The sequence below is a fragment of the Sus scrofa genome, chromosome 5 (genome assembly GCF_054392235.1).
Source record: "Sus scrofa isolate SSC_HxYL_T2T_F1_AM1 chromosome 5, Sscrofa_HxYL_maternal_Yorkshire_Landrace_v2.0, whole genome shotgun sequence".
Lineage (NCBI taxonomy): Eukaryota > Metazoa > Chordata > Mammalia > Artiodactyla > Suidae > Sus > Sus scrofa.
This window is the reverse complement of record NC_139387.1, coordinates 104272629-104288657: the sequence shown is the minus strand read 5'-3', so window position 1 is coordinate 104288657 and position 16029 is coordinate 104272629. Positions and strand designations below refer to the sequence as shown.

The 16029-nt window shown below is 36.7% G+C and overlaps 2 protein-coding genes across 8 annotated transcripts in view; both read left to right on the top strand.

The window, feature by feature from the left end:
- Positions 1-12617, top strand: part of LOC146403597 (uncharacterized) — a 60800-nt gene extending 48183 nt beyond the window's left edge. For 2 of the 5 annotated variants that reach the window (XM_085025250.1, XM_085025247.1), the window contains exon 3: positions 12308-12453. In XM_085025250.1, coding sequence (XP_084881376.1) covers positions 12308-12319 — 12 coding nt within the window. In that variant the 3' untranslated portion in view covers positions 12320-12453. Of the gene's footprint in view, positions 1-2760; positions 2957-12307 lie in introns of those variants that run through there. The other 3 variants (XR_014845501.1, XM_085025245.1, XM_085025240.1) reach the window with 3 other exon arrangements.
- LRRIQ1 (leucine rich repeats and IQ motif containing 1) overlaps positions 12484-16029 on the top strand; it is a 232695-nt gene continuing 229149 nt past the window's right edge. For all 3 annotated transcript variants that reach the window (XR_014845500.1, XM_021092795.2, XM_021092790.2), the window contains exon 1: positions 12484-12617. Coding sequence is in view for 2 of the 3 variants with exons in the window: in XM_021092795.2 (XP_020948454.2) it covers positions 12535-12617 (83 nt within the window). In the remaining variant the exon portion in view is untranslated. The remainder of the gene's footprint in view (positions 12618-16029) is intronic.

The following is a 16029-nucleotide window of genomic DNA, read 5'->3' as shown; positions in this document are numbered from 1 at the left end:
GCAAAAACATCTAGCAATATTTACAAAATTAATAAGTGTACACCTACCCTGTGGCCCAGAATTTAGTCATGACAAATGAAAACACGTGTTCTCTCTCTCTCTCACACACACACAGAAATCACATGTTCTCTCTCTCTCTCACACACATACATACACAAAATACAAACATTTTTATAGCAACTTAGCTCATAATAACTCATAACTAGAAATAGCCCAGATACTCACCAGTAGGAGAGGAGATAAACTGTGGCTTATTCACACAATGGAATACTACTTAGCAATAAAAATAAATGGAACAACGTGTAGGAATCTCAAACTGCTGCTGAATGAAAGAAATCTTACACAAAACGAGAGTACGTACTGTATGATCTATATGAAATTCTAGGACAGGAACTACTAATCTAGGGGGTGAAAATGAATAATGGCTGTTTCTGGGGTGGTAGAAACAGGATTGACTAAGGAGAATGAAGGACCTTTCTGGGGTTATCTTGATAGGAATATGAGGTTGCATAAGAGTATGTACTGTGAAGGGCATGATTATGAGCTTACTGAATGGTAGGTACATTTAAGGTTTCTGCCTTCATTGTATGTAGATTTTATCTCAAAAGAAAAAGAATATTCTGTAAAATTTTGGTTAATGCCATGCATGCTTAAGTATTTGGGGAACATACAGATGTCTGCAATTTATTTAGAAAATCATCAAAAAATAAGATGGATGAGGAAGTTCCCGTTGTGGCTCAGCGATAACGAATCCAACTAGTATGCATGAGGATGCGGGTTCGATCCCTGGCCTCTCTCAGTGGGTTAAGGATCTGGTGTTGCAGATGCAGCTCAGATCCTGAGTTGCTGTGGCTGTGGTGTAGGCCGGCAGCTGTAGCTCCAATTTGACCCCTAGCTAGGGAACTCCATATGCTGCAGGTGCAGCCCTAAAAAGCAAAAAACAAAAAATAATAGAAAAAAGGATGAGTAGATGGATACTGGAATAGTTAGATAATTATGTGATCTAGCAAGTATAGTTAAAAGTTAATCATAGGACTTATAGTATCTAGGTGATGGGTACATGTTTATTTACTGTAAAATCCGTTCCTTTTATGTAAGCTTGATAATTTTCAATATAAAGGTTCTGGAAAAAAAGGTCTAGTTTGAGGTGAGACTATGATCTTTTTTATGGTGCCTCACATATTATAAAAATTTTAAAAATATGAGTATCTCTTATGTTTGTTATATACCTCTTATCGAAATAATAAAGATGACAAAAGATGCATTCATTCACTCAGTTATATTTTGGGCAACCCATTGTTAGACTCTAACAAAACAGACACAATGGTCTGTTCCTGTCTTCTGTTCTAATGGAGGAGGAAAAGGCATTTATAAGTATTCTGCTAATAAAAAATGTACCATTTATATTGAAAATGTTTTAAATAAAATATTTTTTCATTAAAATTCCTAACACTTCTTGGATATTTTACTTGATTTGAAACATTTTCATATAAAGAATAATGCATACTATGAAAGCAAGTCCTAGAAATAGGTTTTATGGTGCTTCCTTTTATTGAACCAATAGTTAGCAACTTATCTCCAATTAATAGTCTTGATGTCTTTCATGTAAAGTACAGTCATAAGATATTTCTGAAATTAATTAATCCAAAATAAAACCCCCTTGAACAAGTGATCATTAAGAAGCACAATTTAGGAAATTTTTTAAAAACCAAAAAATTTTTTTTCTGAAACATAAGCCAGCAACATCACAAGATTTGTCCTTAATACCTACATAATGTAAATTACATCTGGCATGTCTCCTCACTAAAGCCACAATGCCCAGAAATGACTAAAGTGAATAGCTTTAAGCAAGTTAATTTATAATCTCATCTAGTGAGTGTATATGCAACTGTCAAAAAAGATTAGCCTTCTAGTTACTGACTTTAAATACAAATCCTATTATCTCTATTATTGAAAATGCTAAAAGCCAGTTTGGGACCTAGGACCTTAAGCCCCATCCTTAGTCTTTTCTTTCTATGTTTTTCTTCTGTGAATTTAAAACCTGACATTTTCCCTAAGCTCCAGTCTTATTTCTCTTATAGAATACTGAATATTTTCTCTTTAAACATTTCTAAAACTGAACTTTTCATCTTTTTCCCAAAAAAGTCATGCAACTATCTGCTTTAATTGTAGCTGTACTGTTTTCTCATCATCCAAATGCTGAATCTGCTCCATGCTTCTCTTAATCTAATATAGTAAGGCATTGAATTTTGTTAGTATTTTCCTCAAAATTTTTTCTCATCCCTTTCTCTTTATTCTCACTGCCACCAGCCTAGTTCATTGATCTGATACTGAACTACTGCAATAAATTTTAAAAGTAGAATTTATTGTTGCTCCTTTTCCAATTATTAAAAATCAGAAAATTGAAAAATTTAAAACATAGGGGATTCAGGGCATATGTTTTGATGCTACTGTGAATTAAAGCAACTATTCTTATTTTTTAGCAAATGCTTCTAGTTGCTTCTTTTATTTGAACATGATTCTTAATTATGTATATTATTTTCTCACAGACACCAAAATTTATGTATTTAATCCCCACACTTGCATATTTATTTCATTGTTAATTTCTCATTATAAATAACACTGATATGGACATCTGCATGAATATGTGTCTATGTGAATCTCTAATTTTCCTAAAGATAAATGCCAAGAGGTGGAAATAGTGATTTATTTTTTATTTTATTTTATTTGTTTCTTTTTTTGCCACCCTGTGGCATGTAGAATTTCCGGGCCAGGGAACAGATCCAAGCCGCAGTTGCAACTATGGCAACACCGGAGCCTTAACCCACTGCCAGGGGTGGAAACTTTGTCCTGGCGCCGCAGAGCCACAGCAGGGACTCCAGAAACAGTGACTGAAATAACGTGAACTACCAAAACTGTAGTCTTGCAGATATCCTTCCAAACCTACTTCCAGCAGGTATGAGTATCTGTTTTGTCACTCTTCCAAAAAAATAAATAAATAAATAAAAATCAACATTATCATTTAAAAAAATCAGTTTTATAGCTTGAAATAATATCTTATTTTAATTCTCATCTATTTAAATACTGATAAAGTTAATCTTTTTTTAATGTTTACTGGCCATTCATACTTCTCGTGAATTGCTAATTCAGGTCTTTAGTCCATTTTTTAAAAAATTGAGGTGTATTTGATTTGCAATATTATTGAGTCCATTGCTCTTATTAGAGACTTTGTCTTTTGCCTATTCATTTCACAATAGTTTTATAATCTCCAGTGTCTCAAAATTCTAAATATCTTGTGCTTTGTTTCAAGACAAATATAGCTAATACACCGTTTGGTTATCTAGGTGGTGACTAACTCCCCATATAGCCTAGAGGATCAAGAATCTTTAACTTTCAAGAATTCTAATTTCTCTTTCTCCCTAAACCTATCAATAAGTATCACCAATGATGTGTCCAGCCCCAATGAGGTGTTTCATGGTTACCAAACTATGCAAAGATACGTTTCCCTAAGGGCCCAGCCTCTCGTCTCCACCTAAACCCTATCCTTCCTTCTGAATCAGATTCTGCCTAAACCTTGAAATCAGCTCACATGAATCTTTCCTTTTTTAGTTTATTCTTCCCTTATCCACCCATATGCTCCAGCCGAAAGTCTGGGAGCCTTTGCTCCTTTCTCCTCCTTTATGTCACATAGTCAACTCATAACCAAGAACTCTTAATTCTACTTCATAAATACAATTTAAATTCCCTTACTTATCTCCATCAACACTGCACTATCCTCACCACGTTTTAATTCTGTACTCCATAGACTATGAAGAGCCCCCTCCACTACCCATAATTCATTCCCTCTTTGTAGTCATACTGATATTTTAAAAGGCAAATTTGATCACAGTACTTACTCCCCTGCTTAAAGCTCTGTCAGTAGATTTTGTACTGCACTTAGGTTTGAATCCCAAATCCTTTCCGTGGCCTACAACATCCTGTGGAATCTAGCCACTCTTCATCATCCTCTATCACTCCTCCCTCTCCCTCACCCCCAATCCTTGTCATCCCTAACCTTCTTAATAAGGACTTTCCCATATCCGTCTTCTTCTGATTTACTCTCTTCTCTGTACCCACAAATCTATTCCTCCCATGGGTTCCAGTTTACATGTTACTTTCTCATGGTAGACATCTCAACTTCTCCAGACTAGGCTTCTTTATTGTTGAGGCTCAAAGCATATGACACTTTGCAGTGCTTAGGATCATTGTAGTCACTGCCTAATCCTTGCAATTATTTCTGTAATATATGTTGCCTTTCCCAAGGGCAAATATAATGTCTATATGTTTCCAAGCATCAAGCAGAATGTTTTGCAAAAACAGGAGACTCAAAACATATTTGGCTTAGAAAAACATGAATGCCTGATTTAACCTATGTATACAGTTCTAACTTGTTCTCCAAATTTTTCTTAGGGTTAAATTTTATTTCCCTAAGCATATTTCATCTTTTTCAAGTCAAAGATCATGCTCTATACTTCTCTATAATCTCCATAGTAAAGAACAATTCTGCAAAACAGGAGACATTAAATATACACCAGTTGAGATAAATGTGCAATTGAATAGTCACAACACTGACCTTTTAAAGAGAAATTGAGGAACAGATGGTCAAAACAAAATTTGGTACTGGAAAAAAAAAACAGAAGAGGGAGATAAAAATGTCGCTACTGAGGGTTTATCAATAATGAATTATTAAATTGAGAATATTCTTAGTTCACCAGTTGTTTTATGTTTGTTTTGCTCTTAAATGACACAAGGAAATCTATTAATACAGTAAAGTGGAATATACTTGAATTCATTTCAGACAAGAGTTTGACTTCATTTTAAAAATTACCTTTTTCTTACACATAATGATAAGTATTAGTAGCCATTTTTATTATCCCATCAACTGATTCTTTTAAGGTAAAAAGGCATTAAGGAGTGAGTGATAAGATAAAGAAAATAATAACACTGTATTGCATATTTGGAAGTTGCTAAGAAAGTAAATCTTGAGTTCTCTTGACAAGAAAAAAGAATTGGTAACTATATATGGTGATGGATGACAACTAGAGTTTATTATGGTGGTCAGTTCTCAGTGTATGTGATTATTTAATCATTACGTTGTACACCCGAACTAATATAATGCTATATGTCAATTATATCTCAATTTAAAAAATCAGATTTAAAACCAAAAGCATAGTTACTTCTGAATTGCGTAGTGGTAGCTTAACCCAGTTAGGATGCGGGCCAGCTCCAGTACCTTCTCGCTGCCATAATTAAGCACAGGTGGCAACAAACAAGTGCTGATGGGCAACACTCCCAACCCAGATTAGAGAGTAAGATCTAGCTTTGGGATTCGAGTGGCCATGGGACTAATGAGAGGAATTCCCACTTGGTGGAGCCCAGAGTACTGACTGCACCTAGAGCAAAAGTGCCAGGGGCTCACTTCTTGTCCTCAGACCCTGAGTGGAGCTACATCAGCATTGGTTCATCACAGCCAAAGTATTCAGTGTCTCTTGGGGGGAGGGTACTTTTCCCAGGTGTTATTGGTCATTTTTAGTTACTCAGTTTGGAACTCATCTTTTCTTCCTGCCCTCCACATTTACCTCATCAGCAAAAGTTTTTGTTTTTAAATTTATGGATACAGTGCGAATTCTTCTTTTGAAGCAGTATAGTCATATGCACCCTTGGTCCTAGGTGCTGAGTTCCTGGGTGGGACTCACAATGCAAATTGGAGTTTAGGGCCAAAGGGAACCAATTTGCTCTCAGGATTGAGAGCGCATCACATATCCTAAGAGGGAACTCGAGGGGTAAGCGATAGAGGCCAAGCTACGACTCTGGAGGGAAGAGTGGGACTTGGGAGGGGTCGGGAACTGGCATGGAAGATGCCACCTGTTCCACCACTGACCCCTTTTCCAAAGCTCCAGCTGAGTGCACTGAAGCCCGTAGAATAGATGGTGCAAGTGGACTGCTTGTGCAGATTATTGAAGGGACTTAGACTCGTGTCCGAGTTAAACAAGTTAAAACAGGGAAGATAAAAGAGACAGGATCCCCGGCAGAAGCAAGAACCTCTGCAGGGGGATTCCCAAAGAAGAGAATGTGGTGAGACCTTTGAGCTTCCACAGTTTACACCAAGTTTAGATGGATCAACAGTGACCAGGTGTCTAAAAACCAACATCCTGAACTAAAATCTATGTTTCATCTCCTTTGAGAGAAAGCAGGATCATTTCTTATGGAAAACACAGTGAAATCCAGTCACATTGTAGGTGAGTTAGTTAAAATAACAAAGTTGGAGCCAAATAGAATTATCTGAATTATTTTTAAGGGAAAATAACCTTATAAATAAATCACTACATCATTGAAAATTACGCAAATTATAGAAATATGCGTTGTAATCCTAGTTCTTCCAAGTTGTCTCACAATCTTGTTCAAACTGTCTTATTTATAAATGTGACTGATAATATCTGCAGCATGTGACAGGGGTGGGTGAGCTCCTAAAACCATTATCTCTCTCAGAGATATTATTCTCAGAGTAAATAAATCAACTGTTTAAATATATATATTTTGTTCCCATTATTTGCAATTCAGGTAGCTAAAATAAGCACATGTGGATTAGTAAAATGACAGTCATTAAATTGTTCAATTTTCCTAGTTTTAGTGAAGAGCTCATATGGAAAATGATACATGGATAGACAAGGTAAAATAAAAGCACGGTTTCTAAGAGAGTTCTGAATGATATTATCATTCCCTGTAAAACAGTGACTGAGAAAATTATTCTATCTTTATTTTACATGCTTTGTTATATTTTGAGGTAGAGCCTTCAACTATATATATATAAAGACAAATAAACATGCATACTTATCAGTTAGATAGTAGTCCAGATAATGCTCTTAGGCAATATATTTATTTAAAAACTCACATGCTATTGCTGTTAATTTGTGGGGTTTTGTTTGTTTTCGTCTTGTTTTTTTTCATTTCAATTTGATCTCATTTTTTTTCTGAATGGACATTGCCTCTGGCAAAGCCCTAATGATAAACCAGCACCTAACAATAACACATATTTATATGAAAATGTATTATTTAAAAATATATTTACATGTAAATATCCCAAACCCCTGCGTGATTATTTTTTCATGTTTTCCATATATGGAAACTGAGACTCAGAAAGGTTAAAAGGAAATCCATATCATATTAGACTCCCAGTCAATGGGAAATACAGTGAAATCTGTATTTTTGATTTAAATCTGTCTTATTTTGACTTCACCAAAAAATGGAGAACACAGACGTAGAGAGATAAATGACACCCTAAAACTAAAATCATTTTTGTGTCCCTAAATATTTAGAGATTTCAGATGATTTTATTTTTTAGCAGCATGATTGTTTCATGTCTGCCATAGCAATGAGAAAACCGAGCGATACCTCAGTGAGTTGGATTAGGTGATGTGCTTCATTCTCTCTCATTTTAATTAGCTGAATAATTGCTTCAGTTTTCATTTCTCTTTGTCCATAGAGACTTAACGTGAAACTCAAATGTCATTGCATGAAAATCATATTCAGATTTCTTTCCAACATAATCTGTTCTAGTTTGTTCACCAAAATGATTGACAGCTGTCCAGAAAGAACAAAATCCAGACAAAGCCAAGCACTGAGAAACTCTGATCCAGGAAAGAATAGTGTTTCACTCTGGGAAAAAAGCCCACTGATTTATAAGTTAATAATATTTATATGATTTAATATATGTGTATATTTATGCAATAAATGACATCTACTTACATACATTTATATTTTTGTATATCTATTTATGAATCTCCAGTAGGCAGCATTTATAAAAGATATGTGGGATCCCCAATTCTGAAACATTTTATTCAAAGTAATATCAAGAGAACAACGGCATGCATAATAACACAAGAGACTATGCAGAGATGTAGCAATTACAAATTCAAATGTGGTATAAACTTGACTGTATCCTTTTTTACACATAATTTTGTATATTACATACTTCATATGTTTCTCATTGTCTTTGAAATGAGGTTTAGCCTAGTCGTAAGGGTAATTAATTTCTTTCCTAATAACAGAGAGGGAATTATTTTATTTAACTGGATTCAGTATGGTATTTTAAAGGTCATGCAATCACATGGCATATAAAATCCTAACACTTAGAGGCAAACTGCCCTTGACTCTTTTAAGCTGTTTCAAACGATCATGTGTTTGTGTGTATAACATGTGATGTGTAATAGCCAGTGTTTGCCATCTGTAGTGTTGCCCTTAGCAACCGAAAAGCATGTGACAGTGCTTATGTGACTCTGCTGGCCTGCAACAGTGTGTATGTAGTAGGATTTAAGCAAAATGAAACAGACAGAAATAATGACCCAGGCACCTGGAGTTTTCAAAGTGTATTGCAATGATAATGCAGGTTGCTTAGGTAATTCTAGAATCACAACTTCCTCTGTTACCGTCAAAATTAAGAACAAGATTGAAAATTCCATTAAATATCACCATGCTCCTTTAAAGATAGCTGGCGTAATACATTTTCAAAGGAAATTCTTTTTTATGGAGTCCACAGAGCAGTTTAAGTTGAATAGAATAGTAAGATAATGTATATGGAATAGCATGATATAATCATATCTCATGTAAACCATAAGATTTTTTCCACATATATTCTTTTTATTTGAGCTTAAGAAACTTAGAAAAATTAACCCAACTTACTCACTCTATTAAAAACTCTGGCTATCCATATATCTCCAATCAGAGAGGGAAAAAAATCCAGATGTGACAGCATAAGGACCAGTGTCATAGAGGCACATTGTGTAGACAAATATGCTTCCATGACTGTAATCCTTCCATGTAAATTGCAGTGCGTTTAATAGTCTGTTGTAAAAAGAACCATGTTGTGAAGAGGACACCTCTCAAAAGGGAAAGTCTCTTCATTTTTACTATGTTTACGATTTTAAAGAAGATAAGAGATAAATGAATTTTACACGGGACCAAATAGCTGAATGGATTAGAGAACCAGTGAGTAGTACTGTGGTATCTAAGTTCCTTTATATGATTGCCTTGCAAAAGCAGGCTGAAGTACATGATGTTGTATGCATTTCACAGAGGAGAATCTTGAAACCTTAACAGCTTAAGGAAATCTCTCAAGGATCCTCCTTAGGAATTAACTGTGTTTTGAACCTAAGACTTACAGCACACCCTTGCTTGCCACCAAGCCACTTTGCCGGAAGAAAGTCTGTGTGCATGTGTGTTACGTATTGTAGGTCGTGTACAATTGCAAAAAGTAGGCTGTGACTCTGAGCTTCCGAAAAGTCAAACCAGTGAGATAAATATGTGATCAGTTATGTAGCTCTATTTTTTTCTATAGATATTTGCTTAATGTCCCCTCTGTGTCAGACACTGTACTAGACGCTAGAGAAACAAAGGAGGGAAAAGGAGCACTTTTTGCCTTATATGCGAGTTAGGCTTCTCCACAGAAACAATAAGAGAATATGTATATATATTCAAATGCTAATCTGTCTACATACTTGTGTAAATGAGTTTTATTATAACTGTAGGGGTTCAGAACAGACCTCTCTAAAATATGTCACTTGAGCATTTGGATTATTTTGAGTTAAAGGCAGTGAAGACCCTATAGGCTCTAAAGAAACATCCATTGCTCCCTTAACTACCTAGAATTTAAACTGGGGCTTTTTCTAAGAAAAAGTTATACCAGAGATAAATTTTACCTAAGTGGCCCCATCTGTATGGCAGAGTAAACAGCTAGTTCCCAGGCATTCTTTTTTCTTCTTATCCTGTGAATGAGCCTGCTGTCCTTGGAGGCCCCGGGCTCCTATTCCCTTCCTTCGCTCAGGATGGCACATACACCTTGTTTTATCTTCTGTCTTTGAACCTCTCCTGTTGGTGGGGTCTCTGACTCATGTATGTGGCGTTCCTGCATATATGAATTAAAATCTGACTTTTCTCACGTTCATCTGTCTCATGCTAATTTAATTCTTGAACATCCAGAAGAGTCTAGAAGGGTAGAAGGACGTTTTCCTGGTCCCAGCGTAAGGTATTGGCTCACGTATTTATGGAGGCTAAGATGTCCTGTGACCTGCCGTCTGCAAGCTGGAGGCCAGGAAGGCCAGTAATTAGATGCCAGTTGTAATTTGAAGACCTGAGACCCAGGAGCACTGAGGGGCGAAGACTGAGGTCTCAGGTCCTGTCAGAGGAAGCACAGACACCCTCTTCTTCTGCCTGTTTGTTCTAATCAGACCCTCGAAGGACTGGTGGTCGCTCACCCACACTGGGGGTGAGGGGTGGGAATCTGCTTTGTTCGGTCCATCCATTCAAATTCTAATCTCTTCCTGAAGCATTCTCGCAGACACACCCTGAAATAATGTTTAACCAGATATCTGCACCTGGTGGCCCAATCAAGTTGATAAATTAAATGGACCATCACACCTTGGTGTTCTTGCCTTGCCTCTATAATCATGAGTTCGTGGAATTACAATGTCCTGCCCTCTTAGTCCTTGATGAAATGGCAAAAGAAAACATTAACCAAGTGTTAGTTTTATTTTCTCCATCCCCAATAAGAGTACCATGGCATAATTTACCCCAGAACTATGTCTTGCTCCACAGTTATGTTTCAGTGAACGATTAAAGTAATCACAGATAAATATATCATTTATATATTTATTATTTATAATCTATGTAAACTATGGTAGGAGGTATTTGGTTTTATAAAGTAAGAGTGAGATGGGGATTGCCAGATCGCTTTAGGAATGAGGGAGACACTTGGCTTCAAATGGGAAGGACAATGAGGTAAGTTAGTAGCTAGAAAGTAAAGTAGAAGAAAGGCAGGAGTTTGATATTTTTGTTTAATTTTTATCAGGGAGGAAGCAATTTTCCTCTGCTCTCCTATGTTCTTCTGGCTGGTCTAAGACTTAGATTGCTATGAGACAGATCAGCAGGAAAAAAAAAAAAAAAAAAAGAGTCACACAAAGTGGAAATGAATCCCCCTAAAACTGAGTTTCCCTGCTGAGGTTATGATTAACCTCTCTGTCTAAAATTTTATGTCCAAATTTTATTTTCTTGTCCCAGCTCTGCTCCCCTCAAGATTCAGGATTTTCAAAGAAAATGGGGGATTGAAACCAAGCAGACGCTATGGGGCCTTCCTAGGTGCTGAAGACCTTTTGTGTCTTTCATTTCTTCTTTGTAGGAAAAAGACTTCAGTTTCCTAGGCCTTCCCTGAGTTCCAAAGACCTGCACAAGCAATTACTAATTAAAGAAGTGAGAGAATGCAGAAACAAAGGAAAAGCAGTTAAGCATGAAAAGTAGTGGTGGCAATAGTTGAGTGATAAAACAGTCCTAGTTCCTCTTCAAAGGATATACAAAATAGTGTGACACACACCTTTGAGGTGTTCTGCAGAAAGTAAGACCCCCACCCAGGTGGAGTATAGCGACCCCAAGCTGAGCACAAACATTAGGCCCCAGACAGGTTGGAACCAGAAGGCTGATGATTAAGATTCCCAGAACATCACCCTGTTACCTCACCACCAACCAATCCGGGGAAACTCACGCACCTTGGAGTCTTCACCCCAAGTGTTGCCTTTAAAAACCCTGAAAGCCATCAGGAAATTCAGGTGTTGAATGCCCCTTCTCCTTGCTTGGTGCTTGCAATATATGCTATACTTTCCTTTACCACAAACTCATGTCCGTAAATTGGCTTTGCTGTACGGTGGGTGAGTGGACTCAAGTTCAATTCAGTAACAAAAATGTAATGAATATATACACATGGGAGAGACCATGAGAACTAACTCACCCAAATGACAGAAACTTCCACTTTAAATACCAGCTTCAGCTCAAGGCAAAGGAAGATTTGAGGGGTGCTAGTGTGGGGCCTCAAAGAAGAGGAAGGCAACTGACACAAAAGTGGAAAAGCACTGGTATGATAAATGTTTGCCGGGCCATACAGAGACAATGGGATATAGAAAGACACTTTAACGAGCAGACTTTGCCAGATTCCTCTCTGTCTACCCACCGTCTTCATGCTATAGTTGTCTGTGGTGATAGTTCTCTTCTTGGAATAGGTCTTCCTGAGTTTCTCCCACATCTTTTGGGCTTCGATTCCTTTAAGCTTGAGATAATCTGCATGCCAGGTACAGTTTGGGTGGCAAATTGTGTTCCCTAAACGCTTTGCTTAGTTTTGTTTTTTTAAGGTAAAAGAATCTTCATTAGATATAAGTGTTGAGAAGTGTGGAAGACTGTTAATTGGCCCCTAAAGGTTATTCTCGCTCTCTCTCTTTTTTTTTTTTAGATAAAATTTTAGCTGAGCACATAGCCACTCAACTGGAGACTACATCTCTCAACGTCTCTTGCAGCTGATGGCGGCCGTATGACCGACCAAGCCGTAGCCAATAGTATGTGAATGAAGGTGACCTTTGCAACCTCTGGAGGTCTCAAGGTGGAGTTTTGTGCCCTCTGCTTTCACTCTCCTTCTTCCTAAAGGCTGGAATACAGAGGTTGTGGTGACTTGATTCAACCATGTGGAAGAGCAACAAGATGAAGGGGACTCGGGTCTGCCAACAGATTCGGAAACACCAGCAGCTCATCTCTAGGCACAGTAGGTAAGAGAAATAGCATTTATCTCATTATGCCTTTTTGTCTCTTTCCAAACTGCTTAGCCCATGCTTGACTAAAATCGGAGGGATCCAGTGGAGAGGGAGCCCTTAGAGGTTCGTAGTAAAAGGAAGAGTTAAGATTAATTAGAAGCTGTAAGAATTAAGAATGGCACTCTATATTACCTATGAGTAGGAGTCACCAAGAAGGAAAGGCGGGAGCCTGCAAGGGTAGAGGCCTTTTAGGTTAAGTATTATGGATCTGGCGCAGTATGAGGTGCTTTTGCGTAATTTATCTCACTTAATATTGATAATGTTCCTGAGAGTAGGTGTTATTAAATGAGGTTTTTAGAAGCAAAGAGCCAAAAAGCCTTTTTTTTTTTTTTGGTCCATTTCTCACAACTATTAAGTGACTTATTTGGTGTCCAAAGATAATGTACATCATTCCTAAGTCTTTGCATATTTTATTAATCGCTCAATGAGATAATTGAATTCTTATTTGAATACTAATTCAAATATTAATTTACTTAGATATATATCCAACTCAAATATCTAATACACTACCAAGAAGTAGTTTAAAGGAATATACTGTTCAATATACTAGCATATAAAGGATTACTTATGCTTCTTCATGCTCATGATTAAGGGGAATTCTGATTAAATGTGATTCTGCCTCAAGTCCAAGTCCTACATCTAAATGCCTTTGTTTCTTTGATAGGTCGTTCTAGCCAAGCAGCCTCTACTTTATTCTTTAAAAACAGCATAGTCAGAGGCTGCTCATTTTACAGACTTCTCCAGCCAGCGCACTTTTGTAGATTTGAACGTACTTTTCAGAACAAAAGTTATGTCATCTCTGTCTGCCCGCAATAAATGGTACTAACAGTTCTACAAAATGGCATAGTATTTCTACAAAATTATAAACATATAAATTTAGACATAAGCTTATATATAAGCATATGAAATTTAGATATAACCTTTCATAATCTGCGTTGTTCATAAGTAGAGGAGCTTTTGTGCATGTGACAGTTTGCTCCAGGGACTTACTTGGCAAAAAGTCCTGTGACCAATGGCTGAATGGATACAACCCTCAAAGTATAGAAACAGCAGAGGTTACTCTGTCTCTAGATTGCTTGTTTAAATCCAGGATCTTTTTATTTCCTAAATGCAGGACACTTTGCAAGTTACTTCATGGTTCCAGGCCTCCTTTTTCTTATCTCCATCAGGGTACCCACTAGAAAAGTTTGTTGTGAAGTTTAACAGAGATAATTTATGTAATTACTGTGGAAGAATATTCAATATATAGATTGGTAACAATATCCTAAACTTCTTAACCCTCGTTTACATATACACACAATCAATCATTATTCAGTCTAGGTGTTGTTTTGTTTTGTTTTTTTTCTTAAGAATAAGCATTAATTCACACAACACAGTCATTAATAAAATTTGGAACTTAGGAGGCACTGTTAAAAACACCTTTGTGAATGTGAAATACACTCCTAAAATCCTAGGAACAGATTTGTAGAAAGTTGAAAGCTCACATGTAAAATGACATTTCTATACCAAACTTAAGAACTATAGTTATCTTTGTCCTAGCTTAAACTTTTAACATAATTCCAAGAACTATAAATATGTCTACCCATATACTCATAAACACACACACACACACTAAAACACACACAGAATGGGTGTGAAACTGGAACCTTTAGGTCGTTCTCATTTATGTCCATTGATACTGCTCATTGCTGTTGTAGGTGTGAAACAGACAGTTGCTTATGTGTGCAACTTGTTCATGTCACTCTCTCCATATAAACTCTAACACCAAATTTTGGCGGTAAGTTATGGGTGATGGTTAGAATAAAAACTAAGCTCTGAAAAAAAACCCCAAAAACAAAACAAAACAAACAAAAAACTAAGCTCTATAGCTCTATAGCAGGAGACTAAAAACAACAGTAGCTTTAAAAGGTGCTTTATTTTTCTTTCAATTCATAGCCTGTGTCTCTGTTCCAGGGCTGGTATGCCATCTCCACTGTTAAGGACTCAGAGACTTTCTATTTTGCTGCTCTTCCACCTTAAAATACTGCCCGTATCCACAGCCAGCGCACAAGGTCGTTCACCATCCCAACCCCCACCCCTGATCGCTAGAAAGGGGAAATGAAAAACAGGGAAGGCATGAGCTTTCATTTTTATGGGCATTCCCTAGTTGTGGGAAACGTCACTTCCATTTACAGTAATTGACTAGCAGCTAGTTGCACATTAGCTGTAAGAGAGTGAGGGGATGTAGTCTTTATAGGTGGACATGAGTGCAGCTAAGAATTATATAGAAGTGAGAACAGGAATTGGCCGTACCTGTGTTGGTCTCTACCACAGTTTGCCAAAGCTGAATCCATTTGAATCCAAATGTTCTGAAGTTGCTGACCAGCTGTTTGCCAACCTTCTTTACTTATTCTGAAAACTGTTTATAGAATTAGGATTGTGAGAAAAAATAATTTGAAGTTAATTCTTTCATACCTCTTTTAATGCCACATACTGAGTTTTCATTGTAAAGGGGGAAAAAGCATAAATAAAGCTCAGGTTAAGGGTTCAGTGTGGGAAATTCTCTAGGCAGGGACAGCAAGATGTTACTGTGGGCTTAAGGAAAAGGAAGTAGGAAATAATTCTCAATGTCTTTTCAGTATTGATAAGAATCTACAAAGAATGTGTTGTATCTGACATCTTTCTCTCTTTGCTGAGAACAATGTGTCAAGTGAAACAGCAAAAAAAATAAGATAGATAATAAGATGCAAAAGAATATGGACAGAGAAAAGCATAGCAGATAACATGGGTTTTTTTTTTCTGTTGAGGAAAATGCAAGTCATTATTTCTTTCTGCTTTAAGAAAAAAAAAAAAAAGACTTGTGCTCCTTTTGAAAAGCATGTGACTTTTGATTAATAGAATTTATAAAACTAATCCAGATCCTGAAGCGCTAACATTTGATAGAATAAAACAAAATACGGTCAACCTTTCTAAAGTCTAGTGCCTTTTTTGGAAAAAAGGAGCCAAGCTTGTTTAGGATTTGGTTGTTACAAATAATCATATAGTTTATTTTAATTTCAATTTCTTAATCAAATTTTGATTCAAAAAACATTTAGTGCCTGACAGCCTCTGCAGTCAGTCTAAGTACTCCAGCTTTTGTATCTGAAAAACTAGCACGCGTTTGGCTGCTCTGAAATACACCACCTTTCTCCTGGGTTCTATGGAAGTAAAAGTGCATGCTGTGCAGACAGTGGGCTTCCCCCTCCATGTAAAACATGGAGGCACAGGAATGAGCAGAACTAGGGATCAAAAGTAAAAACCAATCAGTATGAAAAAGGAAAGATTAGAAAGCGCTCAAGAAGGAATTAGTGAGTTGGAATGTTCGAATGAAGAATTATTCTAGAAGGCA